Source organism: Gracilinanus agilis, chromosome 2 (genome assembly GCF_016433145.1).
Source record: "Gracilinanus agilis isolate LMUSP501 chromosome 2, AgileGrace, whole genome shotgun sequence".
Classification (NCBI taxonomy): domain Eukaryota; kingdom Metazoa; phylum Chordata; class Mammalia; order Didelphimorphia; family Didelphidae; genus Gracilinanus; species Gracilinanus agilis.
This window is the reverse complement of record NC_058131.1, coordinates 573,520,518-573,539,831: the sequence shown is the minus strand read 5'-3', so window position 1 is coordinate 573,539,831 and position 19,314 is coordinate 573,520,518. Positions and strand designations below refer to the sequence as shown.

The window sequence follows — 19,314 nt, the reverse complement described above, 5'->3', positions numbered from 1 at the left end:
AGAGAGAGAGAGAGAGGACACACACACAGAGAGAGAGGACACACACAGAGAGAGACAGAGAGAAACAGAAAGAGGGAGAGAGGGGTGGGGAGAGAGAGAAAGAGACAGACAGAGACAGACAGACAGACAGTCAGAGAGAGAGAGAGAGAGAGAGAGAGAGAGAGAGAGAGAGAGAGAGAGAGGAAGGGAGGGGCCAGTGCTGGAACAGAGAACCAGGAAGCTAAAGCTGCCCAGTGATTTTATCCACATTGCATTCTGGAGTCATTGAGAATAGCTGCTAAAATTGTATTTCCCAATCAAAAACCATTAATTCAAAAGCTGGGAGTATGGGCTGGTCACCAGACACACCTGATTGTCTCCTTCTCCAAGGTCAAGTGTTTGCTAATTCTCACAATCTGGGGAGGGGAGGAGAGATTGGGGCAAACCTTGCTGGGCATCCTTGCCTGAACCTCATTTTTCTTAAAGAGCAGGAAGAAGAGGATTTTCTTGGGGAGGCATAGGATCAGAGGAGGAGGAGGGAGAAGAGGAGGAGGAAGAAGAAAAGAAGGCATTTAACCTGGGACAACCCAGGGCTATGAGGATAAAATAAGATAATATATGTAAAATGCTTTGCAAATGTTGAAGTGCTATCCGGACGTTAGATATTAGTATTACTCTTATTAGTGGAGATGATAAAGTGTCAACACAAGTCCAATGTAGAATATCAAAAGGAAGGCAGCTGGTGGGGTAGTGGATAGATAGATGGCTGGGCCTGGAGTCAGGAAGACTTGCCCCAGATACTTACTAGCTGTGTGATCTTGGGCAAGTTATTTAACCTCTGTTTGCCTCAGTTTCCTCACTTGTGAAATGGGGATAATAATGGCACCTACTTTCTAGGATTGTTTCAGGATCAAAAGAGATTATTTGTAGACTGCTTAGCATAATGGCACATAGTAGGTACTCTATAAATTCTTATTCCCTTCCCTTTCTGTTCTTCCCCTTTTCCCTCCCCATTAGAGAACTACAAAATACTATGAGTCAGGCATTCAGGCAATCAGTATTTTATTAAGTTCCTACTAAACTACGGGTCAGGCACTGTGCTAAGGGCTATGAATACAAAGAAAAACAAAAGAGTTCCCTGCTCTCAAGGAACTCACCAACTAATGGGGGAGACAATATGAAAAATAACCCTGTACAAACAAGGGGAAAAATTGGAGATAATCAGCAGAGGGAAGGCACTAGAATTAAGAGGAGCCAGGAAAGGTTTCCTGTAGAAGGTAGGGTTTTAGCTGGGACTTGAAGGAAGCTGGGAAGCAGAGATGAGGAAGGGGAGCATACTGGGCTTAGGGAACAGCCAGAGAAAATGCCTAGAGTTGGGAGATGGAGCTTTGGAGAAAAACAGTATCATTGGATCAAAAGGTACGTGTGTCGGGGCAGATAGGCTGCACAGCAATAGAGCACCATCCCTGGAGTCAGGAAGACCTGGGTTCAAATCTGGATTCTGACACTCCTTAGCTGTGTGACCTTGGGCAAGTCACTTAAACCCCATTGCCTAGCCCTTGCCACTCTTGTGTCTTAGAATTGATACTAAGACAGAAGGCAAGGGTCTTAAAAAAAAAAAAGGATGTGGTAGAGATGAAGGTATAAGAATCATAACAGTTAAAATTTATATAGCACTTCCTAGGGGCCACACAGTGTGCCAAGAGCTTTACGATTATTATCTCATTTGATCCTCAAGCAACTCTTGAGTGGTAAGTGCTATTATTATTTTATAGATAAGGAAACGGAGGCAAACAGAGATCAAGGGAATTGTCTAGGTCACACAGACTGGAAGGATGAGAGGGAACCTGGTTGTGAAGGGCTTGAACATCCACTCCATTGCTCTGAAACATTCCATGTGTCCCCATTGCTTCTAGGCTAAAATACAAAACTCCAAACTCTGGCATTTCAGGCCCTCTGAAACAGAGTTCCTCTCTTCCCTCCCAGCTCCATCTCCTACCATTCCTTTTCATGACCTCCACATTTCAACCAAAGTGGCCTACCATTATTCCCTGAACTCAACTCTTTGTCTCTTGGCTTCCATTATTTGGAGAAGCTATTTCTTATGAAGAGAATACACTTTTTCCCTCTCTCCTCCTCTTAGACAATTTGTGCTTATTCAAGGCTTAGCTTGGATCCTGCCTAGGTGTTCCTTAGGCAGAATCTCTTTTGCTGATTTATCTTGTATTTTACTTGTGTATGTATATGTCCAATATTTCCAACAGACTCTCAGCTTTCATTTTTATCTTTGTATCTCCACTGACTAGCACAAAGCTTTGTACGCAGTCAACATTTAATGTTCGTTCTTAATATGTTTGTTGATGAGCATTCTGGAGAGCAATTTGGAACTGTGCCTGAAGGACTGTAAAACCACGCTTAACTTTGGATCCACCAATATGGCTAGGTCCAGCCATAGAGATAAGAAAAGGACCCATTTGTACAAAAATATTTAGGGACGGCTAGGGAGTACAGTGGATGGAGTGCCAGGACTGGAGTTGGGAGGGCCTGGGTTCAAATTTGGCCTCAGATACTTCCTAGCTGGGTGATCCTGAGCAAGTCACTTATCCCTGATTGCCTAGTCCTTGCTGCTCCTCTATCTTACAATGGCTACTAAGACATAAAAATAGGGGTTTTATATATATATATATATAAAAATTCTCTTTGTCATGACAAAGAATTGGAAATTGAAGTGATGTCTATCGATTGGGGAATGACTGAATAAGTCGTGGTATAAGATGGAATACAATTGAGCTATAAGAAACGATAAGCAGGATGGTTTTGGAAAGACTTACATGAACTGATGCAGAATGAAGTGAGTAGAACCAGGAGAACAATGTATACAGCAACAGTAATAAAATATGATGAGCTGTGAATGACTTCCTGCTCTTCTCAGTAATCCAATGATCCAAGATAATCCCAAAGGACGCAGGATAAAAAAAATTGCCATCTGCCTCCTGAGAAAGAACTGACATCTGAACACGGAGCAAAGTTGATCATTCTTCATTTTATTTTCTTCCTGGTCTTTTTTCAATGTGTCTTCTTTCATAACATGACAAATATGGAAATGTTTGGTATGACAGCACATATATAAACAATATAAAATTGCTTACTGTCTTAAGGAGGGGAGAGGGAAGCCAAGGAAGGAGAAAATGTGGCACTCAAAATGTTAGAAAATGGATACCAAATATTTTTACATATGAGAAAAATTAAACACTACTGAAGAAAAAAAGCTATATATATGATATATATACTTAAATGTAAGTATAATATACACTTAAATGTATATATAAAATAAATACTTTATGTATACACATACACACATATATATGTTTGTTGAATTACACTGGATGAAATCAGATTGGGAAGAGATTTGGCCAGGTCTGTTGGGATTTGAAAAATCAATTCTTCCATCCCCTTCATTTTCTTTTCTTTTCTTTCTTTTTTTTTAAACCCTTACTTTCTATCTTAGTAACAATTCTGAGACAGAAAGGCAAGGGCTAGGCAAACAGAGTTAAGGGTCACCCAGCTAGGAAGTATATGAGGCTAGATTTGAACTCAACTTCTTTCAATTCCAGCTCTGACACTCTATCCACTGTTATCTAGCTGCCCCTCTGGGCAAGTCACAACTTCTCTGAGATTCAGGTCATACTTTAAGATTATAAATTACAGAAGGTACTGATTGGGTGGAAGGAGTTCTCATAAATGAAATCTCTAGTCTTTGACCCACTAAGGATGTGATTTCAGCACTTCTCAGTGACCCAGAGAGCTCTGTGGTTAAGTCATGGTGGAATAATACTTATGCAGGGCAATCACCCAGGAGTCAGGCCAGGGCATGGTCTTGTGGTCATGATCTTGAAATTTCAGTGTCAATAAATGGGGTTAGTCTCTTACAACCAATGTCACATCATTCTTTCCCCAAACTGATCCAATTAAAGTCTAGAAAAGTGGGCTAAGCACAAATAGGGGCAGTTAGGTGGTATCATAGTGCCCAAAGCCCTGAGCCTGGAGTCAGGAAAACTTGAATTCAAATCTGACCTTAGATAATAACCAGTTATGTTATCCCAAACAAGTCACTTAACCTCCATTTGCCTCCAATTTCTCATCTACAAAATGGGGATAATAATAGCACCTACCTCCCAGGGTTGTTGTAAATTGTTTAGCACAGTGTACTAGACTGGAGGTCAGGAAGATGTTGGTTCGAATCTAGCTTCAGACACCTCCTATCTGTGTGACCCTGGGCAAGTCAGTTACTCCTGTTGGCCTCAGTTTCCCTTAACTAGAAAATGAGCTGGAGAAGGAAATGGCAAATCTACTCCAGTATCTTTGCCAAAAAAATCCCCAAATGGAGTCACAGAGTTAGGCATGACTGAAATGACTGAACAACAACAGCCTGATGGTTCTCAGATCTACCTATCTTATCCCTGTCTCTCTGCTGATCTTCAATATTGTGTCTCCAACCAACTTTCAGATATCTTGAAATGGATGTCTAACAGATATCTTAAATTTGACATGTTCAAAACAGAGTTCATTATCTTTCTCCCTAAGTCACATCCCTCTCTGACCTTCTCTATCACTACAGAGGGCAATATCATACTCCTAGTCCCCAACGCTTACAACCCAGAAGCCATCCTGGATTCTGAACTATTTCTCACCTTCCCAGTACCCAATCTGCTGCTGAGACATTTTGGTTTACCTTTGCAACATCTCTTCAATACACTCCCTTCTCTTTGACATTAACACCAGTCTGGTACAATCCATCATCACTTCACTGCTAGATTATTATAGCAGTCTGCTGGTGGGTCTGCCTGTCTCAAGTCTTTCCCCACTCCAATCCATTGTCTGTTTAGCTTTTAAAGTGTTTTTCCTAAAGCATGGCCCAGACCATATCTCTCTCCTACTCAATAAATTTCCTGTTGCCACCTGGATCAAATACAAAATGCTCTGTTTGACATTTAAAGCCATTCCTAACCTAGTGCCCCCCTACCTTTTCAGTCTAATTAGATCTTACTCTCCAATATTTACTCTATGATCTAATGACTCTGGGCTCTGGCTGTTCCATTGAACCATATGCTCTATTTCTCAGTTCTAGGCATTTTTTCTGGCTATCTCCCATGCCTTGAAGGTCCTCCTTCTTCACCTCTGCCTACTAACCTTCCTGGTCTCCTTTATCTTTTTTCATTTTTAAAAGTTTTAAATTTTTTTCCAGATTATATATCAATACAATTTTCAATAATCATTTTCTGACATTTTCAATTCATGTTTTCTCCCTCTCTCCCACCCCTCCCCCTTCCCTGAGGCAGCAAGTAAAATGATATAAGTTATATATGTATTTATTATACAATACATATTGCTATGTTCATCATGTTATGAATAAAGACTCATATCACTTACACTAGAGAAAAATCCATGGAGGAAATAAAAGTGAAGAATGGCATACTTCATTCTGCATTCAGACTTCATAATTTCCTTCTATCCCAGTAGATAGCCTTTTTCATCCTGGATCTTTTGGAGTTGTTCTGGATCTTTGTACTGCTGATAATAGTGAAGTCATTAGCAATTTCATTTTTTATTACTTCATATAATAAGTCTTTCCAGATATTTTTGTGATACTCTTGTCTGTTATTTCTTATGTCACTGTAGTATCCATTATAATCAACCTGAGACCATAATTGCTACCTCTGTTTTTTTTAACTTTTGTTGAAGCATAGTAGGTTCTATTATAGCCCTTTATCTTGACTCTTTGTGTATCTCTCTGCTTTAAATGTGTTTATTGTAAGTAGCATATTGTGGAATTCTGGTTTTCAATCCACTCTGCTATCCTCTTCTGTTTTATGGGTGAGTTCATCCCATTTACATTCATAGTTATGGTTACTAACTTTGTGTTTCCCTCTACCTTAGTTTTCTCTTCTTTTTCTCTTATTTATCCTTCGCTTCCTCTCCTTTTAGCCTTTCCCTATTGGCAAATACTTTTGTTTCTGACTACTAGCCTCCCCAATTTCACTGTCCCTTTTGTCCATCTTCCCCTTTTCTTGTTTCTCTTTCCCTTCTTACTTTCCTATAGGGTAAGGAGGGCTTCTATAACTAATTGCATATGGATATTATTTCTACTTTATGCCAATTCTGATGAAAGTAAGATTTGAGTCTTGTCCCCTGACCTGTCATCCCCTCTGCTGTATTGATTCTTGTGTGCCTCCTAATGTGAGATAATTTATTGCCAATTTTCTCTCCTTTTCTCTTTTCCTAGTGTATTCATCTTTCTTATCCCTTGACTTTATTTCACTTTGGGTTTTTTGGGGGGGGTAAGGAATATCATTCTATCATATTCAACTTACTCCTTCTCTATTTATGTATTTTCTTAGACACTGTTCTAATAGTGATAAAGCTCTTAAGTATCTTCCATATCTTAAGTATCCTGAGTAATTCAGATACCTTAGGTTCTTCAAGAATCTTGGATAACTTATCTCTTAGTTATTATATTATGCAGCAATTGGATCAGTTTAACCCTATTGTTTCCCTTGAATACCTTAAATATCTCTTATGTCATAGATATCTTAAGTATCTTAGTTATCACCTTAGATAATAATGCAATCAGTTTAACTCCATTGTTTCCTTTATACCTTAAGTGCCACAAGTATCTCTTTTATCAAAGATATCAACTATTCTAGTTAACACTACCCCATGTAGGAGTATGATCAGTTTAACCTTGAGTTTTGTTTTTGTTTTTGTACCTTTTTATGCTTCTCTTGAATGTCAAATTTGATCATTGAATTTTCTTTTTGGCTTTGGTTGTTTAGTCAGGAATGCCTGGAAGTCTTCCATTTTCATTAAATGTGTATTTTTTCCCTGGATAATTATGCACAGTTTTCTAGGTGAGTGATTCTTGGTAGTAGTCCTGAATCCTTTTTTATAGTTAGAAATATCTTGAATCCCTGAAAACTATATTTCCCAAACTTCCTTTCTGTATTACCTAGAGTGATTTTCTTTTTGTTTATGTTTGTGTGGTTACGTTTGTATAAGTTCTGAGGCTCCACCTCTTTCTCTCTCTTTTGCTTTGGCGAGTGGGCTGGTTAGTAACCTTTTAGTTAGTATTTTTATTAGTTTATTATTAATAAAACTTTATTAAACATAATATTTAGTTATTGATTATTAATTTTAAAATCCACATTATGGCAACCTGAAGGGACAGAATTCTAAAAAAAAAATCTTTTTTAAGTTTTTGAAAAAAAAAAAAAGAATAGATAGCATAGATAAGTTTTGCAAGGGGCCTGCTTGTACTGCTTGCTGGCTCCAGATCCACCCACCTATCTCCCACTGCTGCTGCCACGTCTTAGGTACATCTGCTTAAGCCAGAATTCCTCACTGCTACTTGCCCAGCCTGCTGCCTTAGCTGTACCCAGCCAGCCTCCAACAGCTCATGACTAGCCCGCCTGCCATTCAGAGTCATTTTTTTTTCCAAGAGGGTGATGTATAAAAATCTTTCCACTCAATCCCTTCCCCAACCCCACATGGGTTTTCCAGCGTGTGCTAGCCATTTTTTAAGCTGAAGTCTTAAACTGATCCTGGACTCCTGGCTGAGAGAGACTTGCAACTTGGGAATTTTTTTTTTTTCACAAAAAAGGGGACTCCTCTGCCTCTACTTTTGAGGGCAGAGAGACCAAATCAATACATTTAAAGTTAGTTTTAGGAAATAAGCCTGGTTTTTCCTTCTCTCTCCTGCTCAAAACACCAAGAGTAGCCAGCTCTTTCATATGCAAATGCTTTATTGTCCTCCCTAGTAATTTTGTCCTTCTCTCTGATTACTCTATAAACAAACTCATTCCCTGTCTTCTTGAGGACAAATGCTATTGCAAAGCATGCTTGAATCTCTGCAGTTTGAATTCCTTGAGCTCACTAGTGCAGTTTGGATCTGCTTAATACTTTTCCTAGGAGTTTTTATTTTCATTGGAGATTTCCCACTTTATTTACTTCTCAAGAACATGCAACAGGCTAGGGGGCTGTTTAAACTAGAAGAAAAACTGAAATATTTTTAAATGGATGATAGATAGTGGGGGAGAAGAAAGAACCTTAAAAGAGATCTGGAAGTTTTTTGATGTTAACCTTATGAGTTTTGTCTCCCCTCCTTAATAGTGAATAAATCTATTGGAATTGGTAAAAAGGTTTTTTGACTGCCTTGCCTGTACCTTGTTATTTGCTTATATTATTGTATTTGCTGATTTCTTCAAGGTTTACATTTTTTAAAGTATCTGCATTAATCTAATTAATATCTATTCTGTTATAGGATTCTTTATCTGTACCATTTCCCTGTGATTTTACTGAACAACATATCATTGTAAAAAGCCCATAAGTCTTATGTATCCTGGATTTGCCATCTCAACTATCAAGGTCACATGTTGCTTATACAACCTTTGGAGAATTTGATGAGCTAAATATCTCAATTGTTTTTAAAGGGCCCATTTTGTAGCTCAAGTGATTATTATATATCCCTACCTTCACATTTATAAAAATGAAATGGATGAGATATATAAAAGTCTCATACTAGAGAAGCTGGGAATGTGTTCCTAGGGCATGGTTCCCTAGAAGGCTCCCAAGAGGGTGCATACCCCAGGTAGCAAGTGGCTTCTGGATGATTTAATAGTTTTAACTCTTCAGCTTATTCTACTCTTCCACCAGAAGGATTCAAATTCTTGGTGATGTTTTAGACCCCATAAAGATTTTAATCAGCAGTTGCCAAGGTTGAAAGAATTGTTACATCTCTATAACTTGTGACAAATATCCATCAGTTCATAAGTTTTAAATATCTCACAGCAAGTGACTATATATAAACTCATGTGAATCCTATATTATAATGGGGTTGTTTGCTATTGTCAATAACTGGGCTAGTATGAATTTTGAAAATTTGGTACTTTATTTGAATGTGCATTATCTACTCTACTACTGTTTTGTTTTTGTAAATCTGCTATTTTGTAAAAACCATTTGCATTCACACAGTGGATTATGGCCAAATTTAAAAAGGAAATGGATCTCATTTTTGGATGAGGATTCTTTGTATTCTACCTCTCCTTGGCTGACGTAGTATGTCACTGATTCTGAGCTATATATTTTAAAAACATTTTAATTATCATTTTTTTCCTTGTATTTGCAATATAGTTTTTGGGTACTTTGAAGTATATATAATCAATATTAATCTTTTTTTAATTTTACACTAATAAGTTTAAAATACATTCATTCTAATATTAATGCATACCCCCAAAGCTTTAAACTATAGAATAATGCCATTGATTGTTTAAATATTATGGGACTTTATTTAATGATTCTGTCTGATTCCAGAAGAAGGAATTAAAAAAAAGCCATTGTACTGTGCCAAAGAAGCACAAAGCTACCTGCAAAGTGCCAAGTTGAGCACAAGGTCAAAGAGACCAACCAATCCCAGTGGGATTGATGTAATTTTGAGCCAAGACAAGAGGACTTGAACTTGTTTGGAGCTCAAGGTTGTGATGCTTAATATATGTTAAGATGCAGGACTTCCTCTGAATCACATTCTAACAAGCACCTCTTTAGTTGCCATCCTGGCTCACATTTGCTCCTATAATCTAGTCCCTTTTCTGTCTTTCATAGTGTGGCAAACTTTCTGTAGTCCTGGCTACTGATTGGGTAAGTGCACAATTACTTAAATCCTTTTAATTAGGTCCTGATTCGAGGATCTGTTATAGTTTTATTTTTCCTTTACTTAGATTTTTTAGACATAAGACTTTGACATTTTCTATTTTGTCCACAAGTTATTTTTCTCTATGTGAATTTTTTGATGTTTTTGATTTCTTTTGCAATTGATTCATATACCTTATAACCCAGCCATATATCCCTGAGTGATACCTGTGTTATTATCCACTTCAGGAAGAACTATGTTATTGTTGTGAACTTTGATTTGATTTTGAGCAATTTTAGGATAAGAAAATAGCTACCTCCCAGAATCCAGAAGACAAACCTGTTTGGAGAAGGCACCATGAAGATGCCTGCAGAGACTGTACACTGCACTAGAAGATCCAGATTGACCTTTGGGATGTGAAATTGAACTATGGGGGTTGAAAGCATTATGCCAAAGGGGACTGTCCCCAAATTGGCTTTTTGTTAATGCAGCAATCATTGATTTTTTCCCCCTTTTATCCATAAATTATTGCAATTTATAAGTTGATTATGTTTTTATGATCCAGTGGGGAGTCTGATCTCTCAAAGGATCACAGGGTGGGAATATATAGTTAGAAATATCTTGCATCCCTAAAAACTACATTTCCCAAACTTCCTTTTGGTATTACCTACAATGCTTTTCCTTTTGTTTATGTTTTTGTGGTCACTTTTGTATAAGTTCTGAGGCTCCACCTTGTTCTTTCTCTTTTGCTCTGGCAAGAGGGTTGGTTAGTAACCTTTTAGCTAGCATTTTTTATTAGTTTATTATTAATAAAACTTTATTGAATATAATATTTAGTTATTGATTATTAATTTTAAAATCCACACTTAGCCTTACAGAACATCATATTCCATGCCTTTCATACCTTTAACGTAGAAGCCACTAGGCCCTTTGTAATACTGTCTGTGACTCCTTGGTATTTAAATTTTTTTCTGGTTGCTTTAAGTATTTTCTCTTTGACCTGAGAGTTCTGGGATTTGACTATAATAGTCCTGGGATTGTTAAATTTGGAATCTCTTTCAGGTGGCGATTGGTGAATTCTTTCAATTTCTATTTTCTCTCTTGTTTGAAAGCACCAGGGCAGTTTTCCCTGATAAGTTTTTATAATAAGGTGTCCAGGTTCTTTTTTTCAATCATGATTTTCAGATAATCCAATGATTCTTAGGTTATCTCTATTTTCCAGATCAGTTGTTTTACCAGAGAGATATTTCAAATTTTCTTCTATTTTTTCATTCTTTTAAATTTATTTTATTGATTTCTTCTGTGTTATGAAGTCATTAGCTTTCATTTTTTCCAATTCTAATTTTTAGGTAGCCATTTTCTCCTTTGAGGCTTTGTACTTCCTTTTTTAAAAAGAGTTATTTCCCTTTTTAAGTTTTATATTTCCTTTTTTTTTTTTAGGAATCTGTTTTCTTCAATGAGTTTTTGCTTTAAGCTGTTGACTTGTTCTATCATTTTTAAATTTTTCTTCTAAGTCTCTCATTATTTGTTTTTTCATTCTCTTTTGGAATTCTTCTAGGAGTTCAATATTGGGCCTGACATGCTTTCACATTTACCTTTGAGGGTTCACATATTTCTGGTTTTTTGCATTGCTGTCCTCTTCAGAGCTTGCATTTTGGTTTTCTCTTTTGCTGAAAAAGCTTTCCAGGGTCAGGTCTTTTCTTTATTTTTTACTCCTGTGGGGAGGCTTTTTTCATGATCTTGCCTATATGCTGAGGCTCAGCTCCTTTTCTAGGGTGGAGGGAGTACTGTTCCTAGGTTGTTTGGGGTGCCATGTGCAATGAATTTAACTGGATTCCACTCCTCAGATGCCAATCCCCGGGGTGTGGCAAGAGTTGGGGTTGGTCCTTCCCTTCCCCTGAAGGTTCCTCCTAGGTGTGCTTGCATTGGGTCATTCCTCAAACTCCCTGGCAAGATGGGTTCTTATTGCTGTCCCTTTCACTGAAACCCTGCTTCACTGTCTTCTGTTGGTTTTGTCACTTCAACATTATTTTATTCTTTTGTGGTCGTTTGGAGGCTTCGGCTCATTTAAGTCTCATCTAAAATCCCACATTCTCTAGCTCCTCTTAATTCTAGTGCCTTTTCTTTATTGACTATTTTCCAATTTTCCTGGGAAATTTGTCTGTAATTTGTCTGTATTTGTTTGTTTGTTCTCTTCTCCACTAGATTATAAACTCCTTGAAGGCAAGGATTGTCTTTTTCGTCTTTTTTTGTATCCCCAGCACTTAACACTGTTGCTGGCACATAGTAGGTGCTTAATAATGCTGATCACTTGATTGCTAAAAACTCCTCATTTTATAGTTGACAAAATAGGTCCACAGAAGAGAAAAGCCTTGCCTTCCCTTACACAGATAGTAAATAGGAGTAACACAATTCTAATTCAGGGCCTTTGTCTCCAAGTCCAGCACTATCTGCTGTTCCATATACTGCCCAAATCTGCCTGTGATTGTGGTTCAGATGGACAGTAAACACTCCTGCATCCTATTTCACCAGCAAGGGTCAGTGCACCAGGGACTCAAGGTCACTGAAAGGAACATGTGGGTAGAGTCTCTGGGTCTGGAACATGAACTACAGGAATTGGAAAGATCAGTCTGAAACATACACCAGGGAAGAATGTGTGGGAATCGGCCCAGGCAAAGACCAGCTGCCTCCTGGCTCTAAGGCTGGTCCTGGGACTCCGATGCTAGTCAGAGTTGAGCTGACACATAGAAGCAGTGTCCTTGTGTCCCTTATCAGACCAGGGACACAGATTCCCCAAGGGCATGAGGGAAGGCGAAGTAGAGGGGAAGGGGGGTGTAAAAGCTGGAGAGTTAGCCACTATGGGCTTGGTGGAGACTCGGTGGGAGCTCCGGGTTGTTTGATGTCCTCTCTAACTCCCTGGGGGATTCTTAGTATTGATAACAGGGAGAAAATTCAAACCAGCTGCTTGGGGCCCCTATGGGTTGTGGAAGACTTCCCCCCACTCAAATCTTTGGCAAAATGCCTTGTGAAGGGAAGGAGGGGCTCCTGCAGAGGGGAGGGTGAGAAACTACAGGGAGAAGAGGAAGCTCATTATGTCCAGGCTCCAGCTTTAGCTCTAGGCTCTTAGAGTTCTCCCACACCTTCCAGATGTTGCCCACGACCACAGAAGGGTCCCTGTAACATGGATACTTGTTTCAGTTGCTAGAAAGAAAGAGACTGGTTGCTTAGGAACTTCATGGGATGGTGGGACCCTCACAGGATCACCCTGACCCTTCTAGAAGGTTGGAAATTAGATATTTATCAATTCACCCAGAAGTGCTCAGGCATTGTGTATTGACTTAAATACCCTATGTTCATCAGAAAATGATTTGTAAACCAGAAGGACAATTTAATAAGTTCTTTTTTAAACCCTTACCTTCCATCTTAGAATCAATACTGTGAATTGCATCCAAGGTAGAAAACTGGTAAGAGGTAGGCAATTGGGATTAAGTGACTTGCCCAGGGTGGCACAGCTAGGAAGTATTTGAGGCCAAATTTGAACCCAAGATTTCCTGTCTCCAGGTCTGGCTCTCAATCCACTGACCGACCTAGCTACCCCCAATTTAACAAAGTTTAATGAAAGATAGAGAGATGGCTAATAGGATAAATAATCCTCATTATATGCCAATGATGACCAACTTTTTAGACGGGTAGGTGACATTCTCAGGCATGCATGGGGAAGGGGAGCAGCCCAACCCCATGTCCCTCTAACTTTCTATTTTCTGGTAAACTCTGTGCTGGAGCAATATTGCAGGTGTGCCCCCAGAGAGAGCTCTGAGTGCCCCTTCTGGCACATGTGCCATAGATTCACCACCACAGTTATGTGCCATGGTTGTGATTTCCTTTTAAAAAACATGTCCCCTCTTGTTGTTGTTTAATCATGCCCAAATCTTCATGATTCCATTTGGGATTTTGTTGGCAGAGATACTGGATTGCCCTTTTCTTCTCCAGCTCATTTTGCAGATGAGGAAATGGAGGCAAAGAGGGCTAAGTGACTTGCCCAAGGTCACACAACCAGTAAGTTCTGAGGCCAGGTTTGGACTCAGGAAGATGATTCTTCTTGATCCCTAGCCTTGTACTCCATCCACCATGCCACTTAGTTGCCCAAGCTCCCTGATGTCCCCTCAGGAGAGCACATTTAGGCTTATAGGTCTGGAGTTAGAAGGGAATTCAGAAGGTATCTAGTTCAATTCCCTTATTTAGAAAGAAAAAAAAATGAGGCCAATGGAGGTCAAGTGACTTATCCAAGGACACACAGCTAGTGACCATTAGAGACGAGTTTCAAACTCAAGTCTTCTGACTCCAGAACCAGTGGTCCCCAGAGCATACAGTTAAAGCCAAAGTAATTGGATTTCCCTAAAGGATTTTTGTTAAACTGTGATAGCCTCGTGACTTGCCCTTCTCCACTGTAGGCATATTTCTAGGTATTAATGATGATGATGATAAGACATTTGTATGTGAAGATTCCCCCCAGTGGAATGGACGGTTGAGAACAATTTGCTTCAAGGCTATGAAGGCGCTATGGAGCACTTAGAGCTTGGTCGGACATCGAAGATGCCAAGGTCACCTACTGCATCCCGGGCCATCACCCATCATCTTGACTTTTGCCCTGCCACTGGCCTTGGATGATTCTTGAAGAGAGAACAGAGCTGATGACTTCTTGCGGCTCTGCCTCCCTTAAATCCAATTCGCTTGCAAGTGAAGCTGTCACCCTGTGTGGTCATTGGTCCTCTTCCAAAAGGAAGGATGAACAACAGGATGCTTTACACGCCGTCCCTCTTCTCTGAGCCTCCTGACCACCCTGTGAGTCACATGCTACAGGAATTATTCATCTCCACCTTACAGGTGAGAAATTGAGCCTTGGAGCCTTTTACAATGGAAGAAAATGAGGTAGACATGTTCTGTGACTTGCCCAAGGGCACACGGCTAGTAAATATATGAGACACAACTTGGACTCTGGCCTCCTTGACTCCAAGTCCAAGTTCTACCCACTGATTTCTGTGCAGAGAACAATATTCTCAGAGACTGTGAGCTCTCTGAGGGAAAAGATTGGCTTTTCATTTTCTTTGTATCTTTAGGGCTTAGCACAGTGCCTGGCATACACCAGGTGCTTAATAAATGTTTATTACCTGACTGAGGTTATGAGGAGAGGCTTGGCTTTGGCTCTTCCTCAACCTCTGGCTCACAGATCTTTGTTTTCTCTATCTGCTCCCCCCTCAAACATTCCCAACTTCCCAATGCCTATAGGGGAGTTCAATCTTGCCTCGAGCCCAGAAAATGCTCAGGGCTGAGCTCTGCCCCTGAGTTACAAACTGGGGATGGGGATAACAGTTAGAGGCTGAGAATCGTCAGACTCTGGGCTGCCAAGATGGGGCTGAAGGGAGGAAATATCGTGGAGCTTCTGTTGGGAGATCTTCCACAGCACTGAGTCGGGGTTCTGTGGCGGCATGAGGAACCCGTGTCCCAAACTGGAGCATGTGAGGAAGGGAGTTAGGAAGAGGGAGGGATGCTGGAGGAATGGCTGACAAATCTGGCCTCCCTCCATTCCTTAGATCCTCCCCCTCCTCTCTCTGTCCCCAGGGTCTCTCCTTTATCCTTTCTATTCCTGGCTCCCTTCCTCTGGGAATCTGTCTTCCCAGGCTCATGCAGCTGACTTATGCCCTCTTCTCCGCCCCCACTCTGAGCCCCAGCTGCCCTTCCTTACTTGTGTGTATGCAGTGGGGGCGGGCAAGCTGGATGCTCTGTAGCTGCCCCTTTTCCCATATTGGAGTCATTGATATAACATGTAGGCAATTGCACATGCCAACAGGGCATGGGGGAGCCTGGAGTCAGGAAGATTCATCTTCCGGAGTTCAAATCTGGGCTCAGGCACATCTTAACTGTGTGACCCTGGGCAAGTCACATTACCTTGTCTGCCTCAGTTTTCTCATCTGTCATATGAAGGAAATGGCAAACCACTCCAGTATCTTTGCCAAGAAAACCACAAAAGGGACCACCAAGAGTCAGATATGACTGAAAAAAATGACTGAACAACAATAATTGTGCACGTCCCAGTACAGTCAAGAGATGTTGTTGATGGGGTTCCCAGGCCTGTTCTTCCTCTACAACTCTCTCTCTGTTCCATCTGCCTTGGTCCCTGTGCCAGCTGATAAAGAGCAATGGATGGAGCTGGCTCCTGTCCCTCCTCAATCAGTGATACTGATGTCATGGATTTAACTCTGGACTCAAAATCAGAAAGACCCAAGTTCAAATCTTACCTCAGAAGCTATGTGACCCTAGACAAATTATTAAAAAATTTTTTAATTAGTTTATTTATTTATACCCTTACCTTCCATCTTAGAATCAATACTGTATATTGATTCAAAGGCAGAAGAGTGGTAAGGACTAGGCATTGGGGGCTAAGGGATTTGCCCAGTGTCACATAACTAGGAAGTATCTGAGACCAGATTTGAACCCAGATCATCCCATCTTGAGTCCTGGCTTTCAATCCACTGAGCCACCCAGCTGCCTTTGTATTAGTTCTTTATCATGAAGATCCTGAAGTCCAGAAAGGCAATGACTTGTTCAGGATCATACTAATAGCAGCAAAGTCAGTCCTCAAATGCATCTTGATAAAAAGTAATAATAATCTGTTTTATGGATGCCTTTTGTTTTATATCATATTCAGTGTCCAAAATATTCCTCCCTAGTCTCTTCGTCACCTTTCCTTGTAACAAAGGAGGAAAAAAAGTTAAGCATAGACTAAGTCTGACAGTCTATGTGACATTCCATCCCCAGAGCTTTCTCCCTTTCCAAAAGAATCCAAATCTCTTGATTCCCAGCCCTGGGGTCTTTCCATCACATGGGATCTTAGAATTATATAAAAATAGCTTTAAAGGGGGCAGCTGGGTGGCTCAGTGGTTTGAGAGCCAGGCCTAGAGACGGGAGGTCCTGAGTTCAGATTTGACCTCAGACACTTCCCAGCTGTGTGACCCTGGGCAAGTCACTTAATCCACATTGCCTATCCTTTATTGCTCTTCTGCCCTAGAGCCAATACATAGTACTGATTCTAAGACAGAAGATGAGGATTAAAAAAAACAAACTTTAAGAGACCTTAAAAGTTATCATTTAGAGCTGCGAACATGGGACAAGGTCACCTACAACCCCCCTGAGTCATCAGTGCCAGATTAAAATATAATTGCGAATTTTTTTTCACTTCTTTTATTGTTAAGCAAAACATACTTTCATATCGGTCATTGTTGTAAGAGCAAACTCGGACATACCCCAAACCCCAAAATAAAACCATAAATACACTGATGTGAAAGACGACTCCAACAGTTCTCTCTCTGGAGTGGAGAGCATTCAATGGGGAAATATTTAACAAAAAAATAAAAATAGAATGTGTCATTTTCTAAGTAAATAGGGACCTACAGGAATCCTTATGTATGATTTAGTGGCTCCCATTTCTATTTGAGGTTTTTCTAACCACGATTCAACCCCCTTATTTTACAGACAAGAAAATCATAGGGCTCCTTTAATTTGGACGATTCTTCTTCTTCTTCTTGCCTTCTCCTCTCACAGAAAAGAACCTGGGCCTTGGGATCAGCCTCGGAGGACGTAGAGGGAGCCCCTAGACAGGGCTGTCCCATGTTCTCCAGGTTCCCCTGCTCGATCTCTGCTTCCTGGGTTTGTGGGGTCACATGAGCAGGGTCTATCTTTAGTCAGGAAGCTATTTATATTCCCACAGGGAAGTTTCTCCATTGCCTGGAAGTCCCGGGGAAAGGGGTGAGAAGGGATCGAATCAGCTTGAGACCCTGCCTTGGGGGGGAGAAGCCCTCTTGGGCCCTCCTCCCGGGCCCCCCGACTTCACCCCATCGTCTCCCCGGCAGCCCCCACCATGCAGGCGTCTCTCCCGGGCTGCATCCGGGTCTGGGTAGGGGGACGACTCTTTGTAGCTGACAAGGCCTTGTTGGTGGAAAACAGCGACTTCTTCCGGGGCCTCTTCCGGTCGGGGATGCAGGAGGCCAGCGGAGGCGAGGTCCGCCTCGGGGTGCTCAGTGCCGGTGGCTTCCAGACGACCCTAGAGGTCCTGGGGGGGCAGCGACCAGCCTTGGGGGACGAGGAGGAATTGTTTCAAGCTGTGGAATGTGCTGCCTTCCTGCAGGCCCCGCCGTTGGCCCACTACCTCAGCCACAGCCTCACCTCGGACAACTGCGTGGCCTTGTGTGAGGCCGCCTGGGCCTTCGGCCTGTGGGATGTGCTCCACGGGGCGGCGCTCTTCATTCGGGACGGTCCCCCGGAGCTGACCCACGAGCTGTCCCCGGAGGTGCGGGCCTACGTGCAGGCCCTGAGGCCCAGCAGCTTTGTGGCCGTGGGCACCCACACTCCCACCCCCCAGTACCTGGAGGATGCCACTCGGACCCTGTGCTACCTGGACGAGAAGGAGGACGTGTGGCGGACTCTGTCGTCCCTGCCGGTGGAGGCCAGCACCTTGCTGGCCGGAGTCACCACCCTGGAGAACAAGCTGTACATCGTGGGGGGCGTCCGGGGGGCCAACAAGGAAGTCGTGGAGCCGGGTTTCTGCTACGATGCCGACCGGGGGACCTGGCACGAGTTCCCCAGCCCCCACCAGGCTCGCTACGACGTGGCTCTGGTGGGCTACGAGGGCAGCCTCTACGCTATCGGGGGAGAGTTCCAGAGGGTGCCCCTGAGGTCAGTGGAGAGGTACGACTTTGCCTCTGGCTGCTGGACCTTCATAGCAGACCTCCCCCAGCCCGCCGCGGGCGTCCCCTGCGCCCAGGCCCTCGGCCGCCTCTTCATCTGCCTGTGGCAGCCCTCGGACACCACGGCGGTGTATGAGTATAAGCCCCGGGCCGACTCCTGGCTTCCCGTGGCCTCCCTGAGGAGGCCTCAGAGCTACGGCCACTGCATGGTGGCCCACCGAGACAGCCTCTACGTGGTCCGGAATGGGCCCTCCGATGACTTCCTTCACTGCGCCATCGACTGCCTGAACCTGGCCACGGGGCAGTGGACGGCCCTCCCGGGCCAGTTCGTCAATAGCAAGGGGGCGCTTTTTACGGCTGTGGTCAGAGGGGACACGGTCTACACGGTCAATCGGATGACCACCCTGCTCTACAGCGTGGCCAACGGCTCCTGGCGGCTGCTGAGGGAGAAGGCGGGTTTCCCCAGGCCGGGCTCACTGCAAACCTTTCTTCTCCGGCTGCCCGACGTGGCCTTGGCCCCAGCGGTCTCCTCCCCGGAGCCATGACAGGTGGGGGTTCAGAAGAAATCAATGGGACTGAACTCAGAGCAATGGGGGGGCTGGAGTCTGAGGAGGGGTCTGGGCCGACACTCGGGGGCGCTCCTCCTTTCCTGCTGTGGCTCAGGGGGTCCACGCAGCCATCACTGGAGTTTTCTCTTTATCTAGTTCCATTGTCGCTCTTATAGATAGGTGCAAAGGCCTCTTCGGCCACGGCTCCTGCCTGTCCTGGGTCTGGCTGTGGCTGTCAGGTGGCATCCCCCTTTCTCCTCTCGGGGGTCTCGTCTCCATGTAGCCAGCCAAGCTGGGATGCGGAGGTTTATGGTCTGTCAGAAAAGAAGACTGAATTTAGAGCGGGAGGACCTGAATTTGAGTC

The 19,314-nt window shown here is 42.5% G+C and overlaps 2 protein-coding genes across 2 annotated transcripts in view; one reads left to right on the top strand and one right to left on the bottom strand.

Moving 5' to 3' along the window:
• The window catches only part of RASL12 (RAS like family 12), a 31,041-nt gene extending 15,892 nt beyond the window's left edge, over nucleotides 1–15,149 (bottom strand). The window contains exon 1 of the mRNA XM_044660119.1: nucleotides 15,014–15,149. Within this exon, the coding sequence (XP_044516054.1) occupies nucleotides 15,014–15,149 (136 nt within the window). The remainder of the gene's footprint in view (nucleotides 1–15,013) is intronic.
• Nucleotides 15,148–18,947, top strand: KBTBD13 (kelch repeat and BTB domain containing 13). Its single transcript, XM_044660118.1, has 3 exons — nucleotides 15,148–15,177; nucleotides 17,261–17,337; nucleotides 17,513–18,947. The coding sequence occupies exons 1-3, from the start codon at nucleotides 15,148–15,150 to the stop codon at nucleotides 18,945–18,947; spliced, it is 1,542 nt and encodes a 513-aa protein (XP_044516053.1).
• The last annotated feature ends 367 nt before the right edge of the window (nucleotides 18,948–19,314 follow it).